General features: G+C 50.0%; 1 protein-coding gene across 2 annotated transcripts in view; it reads right to left on the reverse strand.

The window, feature by feature from the left end:
* Positions 1 to 387: 387 nt before the first annotated feature.
* Positions 388 to 19,170, reverse strand: part of DPP3 (dipeptidyl peptidase 3) — a 30,871-nt gene continuing 12,088 nt past the window's right edge. For both annotated transcript variants that reach the window (XM_043926089.1, XM_043926080.1), the window contains exons 7-18: positions 15,461 to 15,591; positions 15,221 to 15,351; positions 15,082 to 15,140; positions 12,708 to 12,902; positions 12,350 to 12,462; positions 11,906 to 11,998; positions 10,526 to 10,588; positions 10,303 to 10,427; positions 10,052 to 10,172; positions 8,492 to 8,671; positions 3,690 to 3,852; positions 388 to 924 (exon numbers count right to left, since the gene is read on the reverse strand). In XM_043926089.1, the coding sequence (XP_043782024.1) occupies positions 752 to 924; positions 3,690 to 3,852; positions 8,492 to 8,671; positions 10,052 to 10,172; positions 10,303 to 10,427; positions 10,526 to 10,588; positions 11,906 to 11,998; positions 12,350 to 12,462; positions 12,708 to 12,902; positions 15,082 to 15,140; positions 15,221 to 15,351; positions 15,461 to 15,591 (1,547 nt within the window). In that variant the 3' untranslated portion in view covers positions 388 to 751. The remainder of the gene's footprint in view (positions 925 to 3,689; positions 3,853 to 8,491; positions 8,672 to 10,051; positions 10,173 to 10,302; positions 10,428 to 10,525; positions 10,589 to 11,905; positions 11,999 to 12,349; positions 12,463 to 12,707; positions 12,903 to 15,081; positions 15,141 to 15,220; positions 15,352 to 15,460; positions 15,592 to 19,170) is intronic.

The following is a 19,170-nucleotide window of genomic DNA, read 5'->3' on the forward strand; positions in this document are numbered from 1 at the left end:
TGGAAAAACCATAGCTTTGACTATAGAGACTTTTGTTGGCAAAGTGATGTCTCTGCTTTTTAATATGCTATCTAGGTTTGTCATATCTTTTCTTTCAAGGAGCAAGCGTCTTTTAATTTCATGGCTACAGCCATGATCTTAGTTCCAGTTTTCAGCTTCTTCTTTAAAACAGAAGAAAAGCCATGAAGGAGGATGGCAAAAATTGTGTTATGTTCATCTATGTGACTCTTTGCATATCCATATTTAGAGGTGATGTCAAAATCCTGTTGTGGATGGGAGCCTAAAAATGACCCTCCTTCCCCCTCCCTAGGACTTGATCCCACCACCCTGCTGGGAGCAAATGAGACGTGAGGCCAAGGCCAGGAAGAACCACACAAATTGTGAAGATGGTGGTGGTGTCTAATATTTATTTTTCTGGTTATAAAAGTAATACATGAAGAGCACTGGATTGGGAGAAGTTTTGAATCCTGCAGGATTTAGCCAGGTCAGTTTCTCAGAACTTGTATTTCCTCATCTGGGAAGCCGGACGAGGAGCCTTGCCCACCCCACAGAAGGCAGTGTAGATCAACTGAGATAACACAAGGGAAGCACTGGTAAGCTGGAAAGTGCTGACAAATGGAAGGGCTTAGTGTCGCCACCCTTGAGTGAGGTAGCACCAAGGTCCAGGCTCCTGCCCCTCTCCTGGGCCCACAGAAAGGGGTCCACTTGCAGCCTTGGTTTGATTGAGTCGGGGAGGGGCCTCACAGGTGCCTTAAGCCTGGCCAGATGGGGCTTCACTGGGGCCCTTCCAGAACTGGGCATCAGCTGTGGCCAGCTGGGTGAGGATCTTCTCCAACTCGGGCCCATCTTCTAGGAAGCGCTCAGAGAAGGATCGGATGAGGCCTGCAGCCGAGGCCTCGTACTCAAGAAGTTGTACTTCTGAGCCTGGGGAGGAGATGGAGGAAAAAACAGCAGCAGGAAAAGGTTTTAATAGGGAAACAGAATCATAATCGTAATCATAGGAGCAGCTAGTTCTTCCTGAGTTTTTACCATGTACCAAAAATTGTGCTCAATATTTCATTATCTAACTGACTCCATAATCCTATGAGATAGGAAACATTAAAGGGGGAGTATTTAATGAATTGCTGCATTCATTCAGTCACTTAATAAAGATTTACAACAGTGCCAGTTTAGGTGAAACAGACACTGTCTTTGGCCTCCAGGAGCTTACAGTCCAGGAACTGCTTTATCTCCATTTACTGTGGGGCCCTGGGTAAGTTTCTTAACCGAAGCCTCAGTTTCCTCATCTGTGAAATGGGGGCAAGCATAGTACATCTCTCAAGAAGCTGTGGTGATTAAATATGATATAATGGGTGGAGGGAACACTCAGCAAGTGCTAGCTATCACAAGCATCACAATCTCTGAACCTACTTCCTCATCTGTCAACTGGGGCTGTTGCAAGGGCACCCATCTAACCTATGGGGTGTTTCTGAATAGTTGTGGGAAGCACTTCCTTCTAACATCCCTCCACTTCTCTACCTGCTCACAGTGCCTCATTGTACTCTGTGGCCTTATGGGATGTATGCAGCTAAGAGCACGGGCTCTGAGCTCAGATGGCCCAAGTTCAAATCCTGGTCCTGCCAGCCACTCACTGTGTGACCTCAAATACACAGCCCCTCTGTGTCTCAGTTTCCAGCTGAAAAAGGGGAAACTTCCTCATTTAAGTTGTTGGGAGTTGATACGTGCAGAGTTTTCACCCAGACTCTGGCACATGGAAGTCCTCAAAAGTGAGCTATTAATACCACCACCATCACCACCACCTTTGAAAATTCAACCTGTTCTTTGGGCCTCAAAGTTTAACCCCTACTTCCTCCCCAGACCCACCTTTCCCCAATTCTCTCAAAGGTAGATATGATCTTCCCCTCTCTAAGTGTTCAGACCACTGTTTGTGTCTCTTGGGCACCCATGAACACTTCCCTTGGAAGACCATTTCTCTGTCTTATTCCTAATGAGCTGAGAACGACTTGAGGTGAGGAGTCCATCCCCAACGCCTGCCCAGGGCTGGACAGTCAAAGCAATGATGATCTTGTCCATGTAATGAGCACTTGCTGGGAGCCCGGCATAATCCACTCACTCACTCACTGACAGGCACAGAGCGGCTCCCGTGGGCCAGGCCCTGCGCTAGGTGCCGGGGACGTGCTGATCCTGTTGCCATGGAGAGGAGCAGACAGGAAAACAGAGTGAGAGCCGCATGAGGAGAAGAAAGCTGGGTGACAGCTCAGAGGGTGTGCCTGCAGGGTGGTGAGCCAGGGGAGGGCGCTGGCAAACCCCATGACACCTCTGGAGCACAGAGTGGAGTTTATGTTGTTTTTTAACTGTTTTAAGTGTTTTTTATTTTAATTATTCTTTTTTTTTTGGCTGTACCATGAGGCCTACATGGGGGACTGAACCCGAGCCCCAGTAGTGAAAGCGCTGAGTCTCAGCCACTGGGCCACCAGGGAATTCCCTAGAATTTAGAATAAACCTTTTACATGCTTTTTCCTCACTAAGAGGAGGTAATTATTTCATTTAACCCTCACAGCTTCCCGCAACTACTGTAGTGAGGAGCAAATGCTCTTTATCGGACTCTTGGTTCCTCCACTAAAAAGCTGTAAGCCTTAAGTAATTGACTCTCTGTGCCTCAGTTTCCTTATCTGTAAAATGGGGGCAATAAGACCTACACTTTACTGGGTATTGTGAGTATTTAACGGGTGAATCCCTGGAATACACTTAGAACTTGAAGGAAGTACTCAGGTTCACTACTGTCGGCGCACAATCCACATGGGCTTTATGAATGAGGACACCCAAGCTCAGGAAGGTTAGTGACTAGGCCAAGGTTGCAGCGCAGTTCTGAAGCTCATGTTTTAACCACAGCCTGGCATCGCCTCCTCTCAAGTGCCTCACGTGCCAGTGTCAGGAAAGGTGAGTCAAGGGATGAGAGGAGAGTGAATGCAGCAGGGTGCTGGCACCCCCAGGATTGAACACAGGCCCCGGGAATGAAACTGCTGAGTCTTAACCGCTGGGCTGCCAGGGAATTCCCCGGAGTAGAGTTTAGGCTAAACCTTTGAAATGCTCTCTCCTCACCAGGAGGAGGTAATTATTTCATTTAACTCTCACACTTACCCATGACTATGGAGGCACAAATGCTCTTAATACAAAAGGTACAAGTGCGTGGCTGACAGGGTCAGGGCTTTTGGAAACTGCAACATCACTTGAGGAGGGGAGGGGGACCATGGGGCTGCTGACCTCTTCTCTGACTTGACTGCTCTGCCGAGTCCTACTGTCCCCTGGGCTCTACTCAGCCCGCTGGGTGCCTCCTCTCTGCCTCACCTGACCTCGCTCCTGGCCCCGCCAGGCCTGAGTCTCCAGCACGATGCCTGGCCTCCTCTGGGGCCCGGAGTGTGTCTGTTTCACTAGTCCCTGCTCTGCAGGCTGCCCTCAACCTTCTCTTGCCATCTCTCAAGCAGCCTGACCCTGTGTGTGGGGGGTGCTGGGTGGTGGTGGATGTGAAGGTGTGGGCCTGAGGTTTGGCATGGGGAGGACTGGGCCAGGAGGGAGGTGGGGAGACAGGAGCCACCTCGGGTAGCCTTTCCCGAGCTCCGGGGTCAGTTCCAGGCCTCCTATGTGCTCCTGGAGGGCCCTCTATCACAGGGGGCCCAGCAGTCCATTACCTTCGAGGCGAGTGTTGGGCTGAACGATGAGCTTCCGGGCTTCCTTGCGGAGCAGCACCGTGTCCCTGAGGGACAGGAAGCACTCGGGGGGCGCATCGGTGACAGCCGCATACCCCTCATACAGGGCCCGGCCTCCAGCCACGTCCCCCGTGGACTTCAGCACCTGCGGGAAGGCAGGAGTTAGTGCCTTTGGATGGACGCCCTCCACGCATCCACTGGGCTTTGCCAAGAGCCATGGGCAGTGGCGCCCAGCCCCGGACCGCATCTGCTGTCTCGAGGGAATGCAGATCACGTTAGCATCGAGCAGGTGTCCATATTAAGGTGAAGCTAATGGCTCTCCTTTGATTGCCTCACTTGAACTGTACACAAGGAGGGTAGTTGTAACATCATCTTCTTTTTTAAAACTTTTTTAAAATTTTTACTGTGACAGATGTTCAGACAATATATTCTTGAGTGAGATTCGCTCAGTTGTGTCCAACTCTTTGCAACTCTGTGGACTATGGCCCACCAGACTCCTTTGTCCATGGAATTTTCCAGGTAAGAATATTGGAGTGGGATTTTCCTGACCCAGGGATCGAACCCAGGTCTCCTGCACTGAAGGTCAGTTCTTTACCATCTGAACCACCAGGGAAGCCCGATATATTCTAAGTGTTCAACAAATATTTTTTCTTGGTTGCATGGTATGTGGGATTTTATTTCCCCAACCAGAAACTGAACTCTCACTCCATGCAGTAGGAGCTCAGAGTCAACCACGGAAGTCCCCACCCTCTTTTTTAAATAAAACATTTCATATAAAAAACATTTCATTTCAAATAAAAAACATACAGCACCTACCTTATAAAGAATGACACCCACACCACCACCGCCCAGCTTAAGAGTTACTCACATCATCCCTCCCTGACTGCACCCCGTGGCCTCCCCCGCCTGAGGAGTCAGCACTTGATTTTGCTTTTTAGCCTCTTGTTTCCCCTGAGCTTTACTCTCAATTCATGTTACATTTTTGCCCACATCCTGTGATTTGCTTTTTCTGCTTGAATTACGTCTGAGATCCACCTGTGTTTGTGAGTGCGGTATATAGTCCCACAGCTGTACGTATTCCACTTACAAACACACCACAGTTGTGTCTCTTCCACTGTTGCCGTATAACCTGTGATTTTTGCCATCCGAGGCTGCTCTGTACATATTGTACATCTCCTGGTGATCAGAGGCAGGTTTTCCCAGGAGAATCAAGGTCTGGATCATGCTCATCCTTAAAGGATGATGCCCCCATTGTTTTCCAGACTTGTTGCACCTGTTTTCACTTCCAGAGGCAGGGGGGTGGCAGTCCGTCCGGCTCGGCTCACCAGGGTGATGTTGACAGTTTTTCATGTTGCCGAGCTGGTGGGTGGAAATCTCATGTGGTTTCAGTTGTGTTTTCCTGATGACTAACGAGATGGAACAACATCCCACAAGTTGGTGGGCTATTTATTTTCCTCTTTGGTTCATGAGTTTTGCCTATTTTTCTGTTAGGCTGTTTTTTGTTCACTTTTTTTTTTGGAAAGTTCTTTATATATTTAGCTGCTAACCTTTTGTTAACTCATATGTGATAAATACCCTATCCTAGTTTAAGATGCATCTTCTCACCTTCTTTGTGGTAAGTTTTGATGAATAAAAGTTATCATTATCAGTATTACTTGTCCACATTGTGCAGCTTGTGAAATCTTAGTTCCCTGACTAGGGATTGAAACTGTACCCCTGAGGTGGAAGGGCAGAGTCCTAGCCACTGGGCCACCAGGGAATTTCTATTCTATGATATTTCTAGACACAGGTTTTGCTTGCCATTCTTGGAATTTCTCGAGCTTCTTCGGATTTCTGAGTTGGGTCTTTCATCAGTTCTATGAAGTGCTCAGTCATTATCTCTTCTAATATTCCTTCTTTTCTCTCTCTCTTCTTCTTGGAACTTCAGTTCATGTACATTAGATCTTTTCACACTATCGTCCATGTCTTTTTTTTTTTTTTAATGTTTATTTATTTCATGCACTGGGCCTTAGTTGTGATCTTTTATCTTTCTTGTGGCATTTGGGATCTTTATTTGCTGCATGTGAGATCTAGTTCCCCAACCAGGGATTACACCCAGGCCCCCAGTATTGGGAGTGCAGAGTCTTGGCCACTGGACCACCAGGGAAGTCTCCCTCCTCCATGTCTCTTAATCTCTTCTAAATTTTCTATCTTTGTGTCTCTGTGCTACATGCTCTGGGCATCCCTGGTGCCTCAGACGGTAAAGAATCCACCTTCAATGCAGGAGACCTAGGTTCAATTCCTGGGTCGGGAAGATCCCCCGGCGAAGGGCATGTCTACCCATTCCAGTATTCTTGCCTGGAGAATCCCATGGACAGAGGAGCCTGCCAGGCTCTAGTCCATGGGGTCACACAGAGTCGGACACGACTGAAGTGACTTAGCACGCATGATACATGCTGTAACTTCTCTTATCTTCAGCTGGATTTAAAATCTGTTTAAGCTGCCTATTTTTAGTTTCAGTGATTATAAAGATTAGCACTAAGAGATCTAGTTGGCTCTCTTCCAAATAACTGACATTTATGGCTCTGATCCTTACTTATTCTGCCAATTTGCCACTGGCAAAGTAGGACTCTGACTAGGGCACCCTCTGGGTAAGCCTCCCCCTCTTAGGCCCGGGGGTAGAATGATTTTCCCCAGCTCTGCAGGAATTAAAACTGACTGGGAACTCCTGGGGGAAGGTTGGAGAGACTGGCTCACCTTTCTCTCTTTTCCATAATACTTAACACCCAGCATATGAACATAGATTCATGAAGTGGACATGTTAGCCACCAGGAGCTTCAACCAGAGAGCTGGCGACGGGGGTGTCCACGGGAGCCAGGTGGTATCATGAGTGAATGACTAAGGCAGGCACAGGAAATAGGAAGTGGACCTGGCAGACTGGGGAGTGGAGCCCGTGTAGAGAGCCAAACGCGGTGGCCACTGCTCAGTTCCAGGGAATTAAGTCTGTTGATGGCAGGCCCTCCCAGAAGCCAGAAATACAGATTTATATCTCCCCTCATCAGTTTTTACCATATGGGTGAGCCAAAACTATGACTATTTGTAATCCCGTGGCTGAAGCCTTTCCCTGTGGAAAAGCCTCCATCTTCCCCGCTGGGTGGCTCTTTGCTGCGCTCTTGGGTTTTTCTAGGGAGCTAATGCAAGAAACAGCCACACCAAAAAATGCTTCCATGTTCCGTATCTCCTGTTCCATGTTCTGTATGTTCTGTAAAGCCACTGCTGTGGACACTGTCCATTCTGCTGAATGGATGATCCTGGACAAAGATCCATCTGCTTCAGTCTCTAAGATGGAATGCTCTGTGTTCCGTCACTACTAAGTCACAGTTCAATACTGGCCTAGGGTTTGGCAGATTTGATTTCTTTATCGACTGACTTATTATCATTATTAATAAACTGTTTTGGCATAATTTTAGATTTACAGAAAAGCCACAAAGATAGCCCAGAGAGTTCCCATGGGCTCCTGGCCCAGTTTCATCTGTTGTCAACATTAAGCAAAATGTGTACGTTACTCTTAACTAAACTCTAGACTTTACTGAGAGTTCACTCATTTTCCCACGAACATCTGTTTTCTATTCCAGAATCTAATCTGGGACATGACACTGCCTTGGGCATCTAATATTTTTTCACTTCTAATTTTATTTTACTTTAATGGCCAAACACATATCTTTTAAAGAAAAATGCCTTAAATCCCTTCTGGAAATAAGTGGGAGTATAATCGTAGACAGATATTTGCTGAATTGAAGGCTGGGCCTTCTTCAGGTCCTTCAGGCAAAGCCAGCAGGACCCTGTTCTGATGGAAGGCACTGCCCAGTAAGGAGTGGGTCACCATCAGGGGTTCTCCAGTCTTGCTGAGTGTCAGGATCACCTGGAAGGCTAGTAAACATGCAGGTTTTGGGGCCTCATACTCAGAGTTTCTGAATCAGGAGGTCTGGGGTGGGGCCTGAGAATCTGCATGTTCTGGGTGCTGCTGCTGCTGCTGGTCCCCGGACCACACTTTGTGTCACACTGGCTTGGATAATATGATTTTTATTGCTCTGCTGCTGCTGCTGCTGCTAAGACGCTTCAGTCGTGTCCGACTCTGTGTGACCCCATAGACGGCAGCCCACCAGGCTTCCCCATCCCTGGGATTCTCCAGGCAAGAGTACTGGAGTGGGTTGCCATTTCCTTCTCCAATGCATGAAAGTGAAAAGTGAAAGTGAAGTCGCTCAGTCGTGACCGCATGGACTGTAGCCTGCCAGGCTCCTCCGTCCATGGGATTTTCCAGGCAAGAGTACTGGAGTGGGGTGCCACTGCCTTCTCCATATTATTGCTCAGTTCCGTATATATGTTGTTTCATTGAATTCCTGCCAGGTGAGGCAGGTGATATATTTAACAGATGAGAAAAGTGGAGGCCAGCAAGGCAACTACACAGCTGGTTAGTCCTGGCATCAGAACCCCAAAAGGTCTCCTGACTCTAAACATCCCAACTGGGAGAGAAACCAGGACTGCAGTGAGCACTGACCTTCCCTCCTTCACTCACCAAGCTCCAGGCTTCCTCCTTCTTATCCCTCAACCCACTAAGCTCCTTCCAATCCCAAGACCAGCCTTTATGCTGTTTGTTCTGTGCTCAGACCTTTTCACGGCTGCTTCCTCCTTGGCACTCCCATTTCCAGCTTAAACACAACCTACTCCAAGAAGCCTTTCCTGTTACAGAGTGTGCAGACAGGCTGAGTTGGAGGGGGCCTCCGAGGCAAGAGGCCCCTGCTTACCTGGAGTCTCCGCAGGAACCTCTCCAGGGCGGGTTTGCCCACTGTCCGGATCTTGTCGCGGTCAAGGCGGACCCGGGCGTCGGGGCGCCCATCGGAGCCTGTGGTGGGAGTGACGGTAACCAGTCCCTCGCCAGCCTCCAGCAAGACCCTCAGGATCACAAACCGGGCCTGCATGTGGGCCTGCCAGGGCCGAAGAGAAAGGAATCATTTGTAGGCCCAAGGTAAGAAGTATTGAGCTGGCCAAAGAGCTCGTTGAGGTTTTTCCTTGAGATGTTACGGGAATGATCTTTTTGGCCAACCCAGGATCAGGAGTTCGTTCCAAGGCCTGATGGATCATATGTGCTTGCTAATTGTGAATTATTATTGTCGTTTTGTTCTCCCCCACCCTGTGGGTCCTGTGGTGTTTAACTCCTCTCCCCTCAAATGCTTCCCGTCTTCTCTCACAAGGAAGAGCAGGCTGCCCTGGGGCACGGGGAGGCCATGTCCAGGCAGGACCCAGAGCCTTGTGCCCCCTGTCACCCGCCCTGCCCTCTTCTGCTCCACGCCCTGCCCTGATAACAGCAGTTACCCCAGAGCGTCCCTTGCCACCCTGAGCACTTTCTCCTCCACAATCCTGTTTGCAGTCCGTTCTGTGGGATCAAGAGGGCATCGTAATCCCCAGTTTACAGATGACGAAACAGAGGCCCAGAGAGGTGAAGTAACTTGCTCAGGGTCACACAACTGGTGAGAGGGAACAAGGACTAACCCAAGTTTCCTGACTCTAAAACATGTGTTCTTTGGATGACACAGTATTGCCTCCTCAAAACAGACTTAGGTGACTTTTTAAAAGATTTCTATTGCTTACCCTGTTTCTTTTTGTTTTTTTAATTTTCGCTTTGAATTTCTTTTTTTAAAAAATTAATTAATTAATTAATTTGGCTGCACCAGGTCTTTGTTGTGGCATGCAGAATCTTTAGTCGCAGCATGTGGGATCTAGTTCCCCAACCAGGTATTAAACCCAGGCCCTCTGCAGTGGAAGTGCTGAGTCTTAGCCACTGGAACACCAGGGAAGACCCTGCCTACCCTGTTTCCAAAGTACATCTCATAGCCAAACAGCATAGCCTAATGGCTCTGGAGGCAGTCTGCCTGGATTCAAATTCTGAGTCTGTTACTTGCCATCAAGTTACTTGATCTCTTTGTGCCTCCATTTCCTCACCTCTAAAATGAAGGTAGTAACTACCTACGGCTGAGGTTGACACTGGGGACAAATGGGTCAGTTCACATAAACTGCTTAGAACTAAGTGGCACAGAGTGAGTCCTATGCATCATCTGTTAGTGGTCATAGCAACATTATCTCATCTGATTCTCCCTTAAAGGTGGGCAAGAAGATGAATACTCCCATTTTACAGGCAGGAACACTGAGCCTCACAACAGTGACGTGACCCGCTCTCACATGCGGTAGAGTCTGGGATCAACCCAGTTCATGTGCCTCATGGGTACAGTTGTCCCATCCCCACACCCAGAATCCTGGTCTTGGTCCCCAGCACACCCTTCCCTCCTGAGGGGTCTCCCAGCCCCTACCTGTCTCCAGCTGGAGGTCTCAGGGGTGTAGAACTCCAGAGCAAGCAGCCCGGCCCGAACCATGTTGAGCCAGTTCACGTAGATCACGTCTTCTGCATCAGCCCCCTCAAAGCCAAAGATCCTGGGGGAGGGAGGGAAGTGGTGGGGGAGCGAGGTCGGAGGCTGCCCGGGCCCTGCCCTCCCTGCCAGCACGTCCCCCCCATCCACAGAGGAGCACCCCCCAACCCCTGCCCCAGCTCTGTGGCTCGTACTCTAGCACTTGGGGGTGGAGGCAGAGATAGAGGCCCACGCTCTCCGCTCGGCACTCTTCGTAGCTGGAGGCGATAGTGCTGAACTTGCTGTCCCAGGTCTCCCCGCTCCGGTACCAGCTCTGGATCTGGGAGGGGGGGCCCAGGAAGCAGGCTTTAGGGGTGGCTGCCACCCTACCTGGGCCCCCCTCCCCATACCCTGGTGCTCCACCCAGGCCACCCTCACCTGCTCCCCTGTCTCCGGGTTGATCACGGTCTCCTGGTCGAAGTTGAATGCTCCTTTCTCGTCCTGCAAGAGAAGGGTCATGAACGTGGGGCGGGTGAGGGTGGGGTACCCCGGGGCCCAGGTTAGGCCTTCAGCCCGGGATCCAAGGGGCTCAGAAAGGCAGCCAGGGAACAGTGAGCGGACAGCCTTTTAACCCTTTAAGTCATCCTCCTAGGAAGGTTCTATTATTATCCCGCTTCACAGAGGAGGAAACTAAGGCTCAGAGACTAAGAACCCCAGAGCGGAATCAGAGCACACAATATCTGTGCACCATGTCTCTTAACAACAACACCCATTTCCAGAGGGCCTATTGGGTACCAGGCAAATCCCAGGGCTTCACCTTTATTCCTCACAAGAGCCATATGGTAGGAGTCAGGAAACCCATATTTCAGATGGGCCAACTGAGGCTCAGGGAGGGGACCTGACTGAAGAAGACCACAGAGGGGCTATGTTTGTTGCCGCTTCCCTGGGACTTCGAAGCCAAGACAAAGCCCGATGCCAAGCTGCTCCACCATCAGCTGCCCTCTGGATCCTTCTGACTTCCAGGCCCAGCTGATCCCATTCAGGGAGGCAGCTGTGCCCCCAAGGGGAGCAGACCCCACCCCGTCTGCCTCCAGTCCTCTCATCTGTGCAGTCCACAGTGGGCTCCTCCTGGCCTGCCAGCAGGCTGTTTCTCAGATTTCCTGAGTAGGTGTCGAGGGGGCTCCAGCCACTCTGGCTGGCCCACAGGAAGGGGCAGCTCCCTACAATACCTGGAAAAGTACAGGCTCCAGGGAACAGCAGTGCAAAGACAGTGCTGCAGCCTCAGGACTGGGGGCGTCCAGACACCACCCCTGCCCGGCCTTTCTGCCCTGGGGCCGCCTGGGTCATACCCTCAGGGCAGGCTTCCTGGGCCTGAGCCAAGCAAGTCCTTCTGTGTGGGAGACTCTGGGTGGGGGGCCTCAGCTGGCCTGTCCTATAGATCTCACTCAATCCTGGGACATCGTGGGGGAGGGTGAGACACTGAGAGCCAAGACTGGAGCAGCTTCCATACTTGGGGGCTGACGATGGGGAACGGGAGCCATAGGCCTAGAACTGGGGAGGGTCCCGCTGGTTCCAGCACTAGCCCCTCATTCTTTTTAATTTATTTATTTGGCTGTGCTGGGTCTTAGTTTTGGGATGCAGGATCTTTTAGTTGTGGGATCCTTAACAGTAAGAAGGATCTTTAGTTGTGGCATGTGAACTTGGTTTTGGCACGTGGATCTAGTTCCCTGACCAGGGATTGAACCCGGGCCCCTGCATTGGGAGCGCGGAGTCTTAGCCACTGGACCGCTGGGGAAGCCCCTGGTCTCGAGTTCTTACCTGCACGAAGAGCTTGCCGCTGCCATGGCCCAGCAGCTCGTGCAGCCCCACCTGCACGTCAAAGGAGGGTCCTTTCCAGCGGATGTACAGGTCCTGCCAAGACAAGCAGAGACCCACGCTGCCCATTGCCCCACCGCGGCCACACAGTCTACCCACAGCCCCCGTGCCAGCCCGAGGGCCCATCGTGAGGCACACATCTGCTAAAGGTCTACCACCTGCCAGCCCCACACTGGGCACCGCACAGCCCACCTCATCCTGGCAACAACCCACGAGGAAGGGGCTGCCTCCACTGTTTGCCGGCTGGGGAAACAGGCTCCAAAGACCCGAGGTCACACGGCGGGGAAGCAGCAGAGCCGGGCCTGAAGCCCCGTCCTTTCCCCTGCTCTGACCTGTCCGCCCTCCTGCGTCAGCTGAGGTCAGGCCAGGCCCCTCACCGGTGCCCACCTTGTCCTCCTCCTCCAGGAAGGTGAGTTTCTCCCGCTGCGTGGTATAGGCCACAGCCAGCACGTTCCCCAGGGACACATTCTTAAAGCCTTCCGTCTGCCTCAGGTCATCATCTGGAGAAGGTGGGAAGGGGACCAGGGAGAAAAGGGCAAGGGCAAAGGTCAAGAGTCACAGGCAAGGAGTCTAACCAGAGGGACAGGCTGGGAATGTGAGTGGAGCAGGGTGATGTGTGGCCAGGGTGAGTGTGTGGAGGGGGAGGGGGCAACTCTCAGTGGCGTCTCCTATGGGGTTTGGGGAGCCCCCGTCATGTTCAGGCAGGGATGGGGGGCGGGCCAGGACCCCCCCCGGGGAAGCTCACAGTTGGGGATGTTGATGCCAGCAGGTATGCCGGAGCCGGCGAAGGTGAGAACGTCCAGGGAGGTGAAGTCGGGGGTGAGGAACTTGTCCTTCTCGAAGGCTGGGGGCCAGGGCAGCTCCTTCAGCAGCTGCTCCGCACTTGCCACCAGCCACTCAAACTTGGCACTCATGGCCTTGTTCACCATGGCCACGAAGCCTGTGGGGGAGAGAGCGGGCTGTGAGCGGGCAGGGTTTGGGGGGATCCCACACCCTCCTCCACTCCTCTAATAACCCTCCAGCCATTATGCAGGCATTGATTGCCTGCTGTGTGCAGTGACCCTGTGCTGGCCACTCAGGAGAACCCGGGCCTGAGCTTTGCCTTCATGGAGGTCCCTGTTTTGGGAAGAGTAGGGCACAGAGAAAAGGTTTCGCTGAGTAACACCTGAGACGGATCTTTTTAAACTTCTTAAAAATCTTTTGGCAATGCCGGGTGGCTTGTGGGATCTTAGTTCCCCGATCAGGGGCCACAGCAGTGAAAGCACGGAGTCCTAACCCACTGGACTGCCAGGGAGTGCCCTGAGATGGATCTTAAAGGAGTATGTGGGGAGTACGTAGTGGGTGATGGGGGATCAGATGCCCAGTGGAAGGAACTATGTGAGCAAAAAAGGCTCTTCTTTTTGGGGGGACTGTGAGCTGTCCTGCATGGCTAGAGCACCCGGCTTACGGGGTGGTGAGTGAGGCTGCTGCACTGGAGTGAGCAGTTTTATCAGACAGAGTGAATCCAGATAGGGAGCCTTTGCCAAGCCCATCCCTTGGCCAGGCGAAGGTTGTCCCCTTCCTTAGTCTAGGGCAGGCCTTTCCAGGGTGTAGTGGAATGACTGAGGGCTGGGACTGATCCTTTCAGATTTAATACAGTTAAGAGTTCCTGGCTCAAAGCAGTATTTTCAAAATTGCACTCTACAGAACACATTTTCTACGAGAGCCTTCAAGAAGAAAGAGCTCCCCACTCAAAGAAGTTTGGGCAACACTATATACTCTATCTCCAGCTTCTTAAAGGCTCTCAATGCACATTCGCATAGTAAAGGTGCTGAAGAGTCCTGCAAGCAGAGACTCTTTGCTGCTCCACACTGAATCTTTCTTCTTCTTCTTCTTTTTTTTTTTTTGGCTGTAGCATGCAGGATCTTAGTTCCCTGACCAGGAATCAACCCATTTCCCCTGCAGTGGAAGCATGGAGTCTGAACTACTGGACCACTAAGGAAATCCCTGAATAATCCCTGCTAACTCTGCATAGACTACACCCTGGAAAGGCCTGACCTAAAGGCAGACATACAATATCAAATGTTATGGGAAATTATTTATGATATATTATGAATACTATACATCTATTTAAAAGAATGTGGTAGGTCTATATATACTGATAGGAAAAGATATCTGAGATACATGACTAAGTGAAAAAAGCAAGTGACAGACCAATATACAGAATATAATCTCATTTACCTAGATGAGTTAAAAGGAACATGTGTGTGGATGTGTGTGTGAATGCTTAGACAAAGGTCTAGAAGGACCTGTACTCAACTGTGAACTCTGGTAACCTTTGGAGGGGAGCGATATAGGAGAGGTAGTGAAAGAGGGATTTCACATTTTATCCTACACACGACTGTACTTTTCCAATTACTTACAAGTGTGGATTTTTAAATTATACACATACATTTCTAAGCATTGCTCTCTATAAAAACAAAAGACAAAAAGTACATTCCAAACTTTAATCTTGGGGTGGGTGCAGTCACAGTTGATTATTTTGGGTGTGTGTTTTCGTAATTTTTGACTGTGAACATGGATTACTTTTCTAATAATCATGATGAGTCATGTACAAAGGGGGACCTCAGAGGCTGAGGCTGCTGCGACTTGGGCTTGGGCACAAGGGCCGAGGCAGCCTGCCACCGGCCCTGGGATGACAGCAGCCAAGTTCACAGTCACAGTGTTAATTCTGCTCCCGTCGACCCAGCACACTGACGTGCCTGGCACTGTGCTGAGCTGTCTGCATGTAACACCTCACTTTTCATGACACCCAAAAAGGAGTGGTGGAGGCTCAGAGGCGGGGTTAAGTGACAAGGCTGGAGCCTGGGTCTGGACCAGACACAGGAGGCGGCACGGCAAAGTGACTCAGAGCCGAGGTGCCTGGGGTGGGTCACCCCCCCAACTCTGCCTCAGTTCCCACATCTGTGAAGTGAGGAGGGAAATTCTCATAGGACGACGGTTATCAAAATGAGCAAAGAATGGTAGGTGTCCAGTCCATGACGAATCATCGATGGCTGTTGCTATGACTCTACCATGGGAGAGTCATCAGGGGAAAGGGGTAAGGGTTTCACTTTGACCTCCCACCTCCCAGAAGTTACCTTCAAACTCTCCGCGGGAACCAAAGGGGTCTCGGTAGCTCTCGATGAACCCGATGTAACTGGGGGAGAGAAGGGCTGAGATGGAGGAGGGGCAGGCAGGAGCGGGCAGGGCGGGGCGGAACAGGGGCTGGCGCCTCACCTCTCCACAATGGGACCTTTGTCCTGGATCCAGAAGCGAGAGCCCTTCTTGTGGGCCTCGATGGAGCCCTGGATGAAGCTTTCTATGTACTGGGCCAGCATCTGTTCCTGGTGGCTGTTGGCTGCATACGCCTGGGGGTGAGCAGGGGCTGGTCAGCCTCAGCCCGCCCCCCAATGCTGGTACCCGCCTTTGCTGCCCAGAGTCTGGGAGTGGCACACCTCAGCCCCAAGCGCCCCGTACCTTGGCTTTCTCCAGGTGCTCCACCACCTTCTGGAGGATGGGGGCATAGTCCCCGCGGGTCACCCGGAAATGGCTTCCCTGGAATTCGTAGCTCTTCAGCTTGGAAGTCATGTCGGAGTCCAGGTTAGGCTCTGAGGGAAGAAGGATCATCGTTCAGGGGAAAGGTGAGTGTGAGACATCCCAGCAGGCTTCTCACTGTGACATTCGTTTATTCTAACATTCTTGATAGCTCCCCATTGCTCACAGTAATTATAAACTTTCATCTTCAAAAAAATATATATATATATGGGGGACTTCCCTGGTGGTCCACTGGCTAACACTCTGCACTCCCAACGCAGGGGGCCCAGGTTCGATTCCTGGTCAGGGAACTAGACCCCATGTGCCACAAGTAAGGGTATGCATGCTACAACTAAAGATCTCACATACTCAACAAAGATGAAAGATCCCGACTGCCACAAATAAGACCTCACACAATCAAATAAATATTTTAAATATATATATATATTCTGTAACATGAAATGTTTAATGTGATTTCTATGTGTTAACTCAATGAAGCCTCACATCAGCTCTGTGGTGAGAGGGAAATTATCATCTCTTTTCTACAGATGGGGAAACTAAGGCACCGAGAGGTTAAGTCAGTTTTTGAAGGTCACACAACAGCAAGTAGCAGAGTCAGATTCAAACCCAATGTGGCAGACTATATTTAAAAAGGTAGCCCTACCCTAGATATAATCACGAGGGTCCTTATAAGAAGGAGACAAGAGGGTGAAGGGAAGTGGGAGATGTGATGAGAGAAGAAAGGATGGGGCGAGACGTGAGGAAGGGGCCATGGGCCAAGGGATGCAGGCAGCTTATAGAAGCTGAGAGTGGCAGAGAAGCAGATTTCCCCAGAAGAGGAAAAGACTCCAATTTGGACCTCCAGAACTATAAGAGAATAAATCTGCGGGGTTTTTTAATTTTTTACTTTATTTTTATTTTGGCTGCACTCAGTCTTTGTTGCAGAATGCAGTCTTAGTTGCCCTGTAGGATGTGGGATCTTAGTTCCCCGAGCAGAAATCAAACCCATGTCCCCTGCATTGGAAGGCGGATTCTTAACCATTGGACCACCAAGGAAGTCCCTAAATTTGACTTTTTCATGCTGCTACATTTGTGGCTATTTGTTAGAGAAGCAATGGCATATTAATACTGTTGTATCTTGCCTGTTATCTTTGATCCATATAACATACATTATATTTTAATATATATATATATATTTATTTACATATATATGGCCATAGTATTTCCTATCTCCTGATGTGAGATATGCTTCCAGATTGTATTTTTAAGTATATATATATATATATATATATATATATATGGCCATATATGGCCACAGTATTTCCTATCTCCCAATGTGACTTCTCTTATGAGGATGTGGGGCCTTTATTCCCTCCTCTTGAAGAGGGGCAGGCAGGCTTGTGACTACAGCAGAAGCGACACTGTGGCGGCCAAGGGCCAGGTTGTAGGAGGCGACACAGCTTCTGCCTGGCTCTCTTGGGATGTTCACTCTGGAGCACGGCTGCCGTGAACAGTATGACCATGTCGTGTGAGGCATTTCGGTTGACAGCCCTGGTCAAGTCGATCTACATACATGCTGAACCCTAAACTTTCCCACCACCTGACTTTGGCTCATGCTGTTCCCTCCACCAGGAGTGCAGGCCCCAACCTGGCCTCATTTGCCTGGCACCTGAGGATCTACCAAGGCCTGGCCGCTGGGGAGACACCAGTGAGTGAAACACAAAGGTCCTCCTCTCAAGAAGCTTGCGGTCAACAGAAAAGCAACCGGGAAATCACTGGGGGTGATGATGGGCACAGAGGCTATGAGAAGACAGGGAAGGGTCCTGGGAAGGTGAGGTCCAAGCCTGGCCTCCAGGACAAGCAGGTGCTCATCAGGTGAACACTTGGAGGGGAAGGAGACATTCTGGGGGGGAACACGGAATGGACTGTGCAAAGGCCTGGAGTGGCTACGTGAGAACGTGGGGTTTTCAGGAAATTGGAAGCTGCTGAGCATGGCTGTGGCGCAGAGTCTAAGTGGGAGGCTGGAAGCTAGGAGGTGGGAGGTGGCTGGGGAAGGGAGGGCCAGATTACATAGGCCCTCATAGAAGCCTGGATGCTTGTCTCAACACTGCATCTATATCCCCCTCACCTGGTAACAGACTCCAGTTTTCCTTCGGGACCTAACCCCCACAGCCACCCTGAGTCCAGGCAATGGGAGGAGCTGACCCTACCACCTGACTGTGAGGTAGGCTTGGAACCAGGTCTAGACAATCAGAGACCGGTCCCTTAACCACAAGGATTGGTTCATATAAATGGGAGACCCAAAACAGAGAAACTTAAGCCACTTCCAGACCTTCAGACACTACTTCTGGGAGAAAAAGGTCCTCTTTTTGCTGGAACAGCCAGGCTAGTGGTTATCAGGCTCTGTGGGTGCAGCCTGCTGTGGATGAAGTCAAAGCGAGTTGAGCCAAGAAAGCAAAATTTCTGAGAACGTTATCTGAGCAACTGGATCCATCTATGCCTGAAGCCCTTCTATTCTGGGCTTCTTAATTACTCAAGCCTATAAAGTCCCCTTTTGCTTTAGGCAAATAGGTTTCTTCACTTATAACCAAGAAACTCCGAATGATGGAGCCCTTAGAGGTGAATCTGTGCTTTACCCTGAAGGTACTTTGAAAGATATTTAGGAAGCAGGGTTTAGTAATGAGAGGGTAACAGGTAGGAAGGCCAGGGGTCTCCAAATGGAGGAACTAGGCTGGAAGTATCACATTTTTTCTCTCTCTCTCAAGCTGCAGGAGGAAACAAACTAGTGTTACATTATTATTTCCCTTCTTTATAAAAATTTAAAAAGAGGTTTCTTCTAAAACTCTGTGTTGCCATAATGACACCTGGTTCGACCTGAACTTTACTGTTCTCAAACCTTGAGCTAACCAATGCATTTTTCTTATGGAAATGTTTGTCTTTTTTTTTTTGGAAATGTTTGTCTTAAGCTATGTTAATGTACTACATATTTACCCTAGACTCTGTCTTCAAGTCGGTTCCACCTAAAGGCTCAGAACTGACTTGACAAACCAGTATGTTATACATTGTTCTCCTAATCTATGTTAATAAAACTATGTATTTGCTTGAAAATCTGCCTTTCTTCAAGATTCATGTCAATCATTTTATGGCCCAGGACAACTCACCTTGTGCCAATGTTATCTCAAAATGCATGTTGTGGGTGAGGGGCCTGGTGCCAGTCTGTGAGTTTTGAGACATTTCCTTTCTCTAATTAGCAGACTGCTATTAGCTTTATAACATCCGGCTAAAGATTAGCAAGGGGCACTCTTTCTGCTCGCTTCTGATGTCTATGTAGAAGCTTTCTCTATCTCTCTTACACTTTAATAAAACTTGTTTACACAAAAGCTCTGAGTGATCGAGCCTCGTCTCTGGCCGTGGATTGAATTCCTCTCCTCCGGAGGCCAAGAATCCCAGCGTCTTTCACGGCTCAGCAACAACCTTTCAGCAAGTTCACCACCCCCACCTTTTTATATTCTCCCCAACCTCCAGGACACCTTTTCCAGTAAGCCTTCATTGATGTGCAGCTTGGATATCTCCTCTAGGCCATCAGGAGACATATGGTCCAGCCTCTATTTCCATTGTTGACATGAATTGTTATCTTCTGCACCACTGCCTGG

The sequence above is a fragment of the Cervus elaphus genome, chromosome 2 (genome assembly GCF_910594005.1).
Source record: "Cervus elaphus chromosome 2, mCerEla1.1, whole genome shotgun sequence".
NCBI lineage: Eukaryota > Metazoa > Chordata > Mammalia > Artiodactyla > Cervidae > Cervus > Cervus elaphus.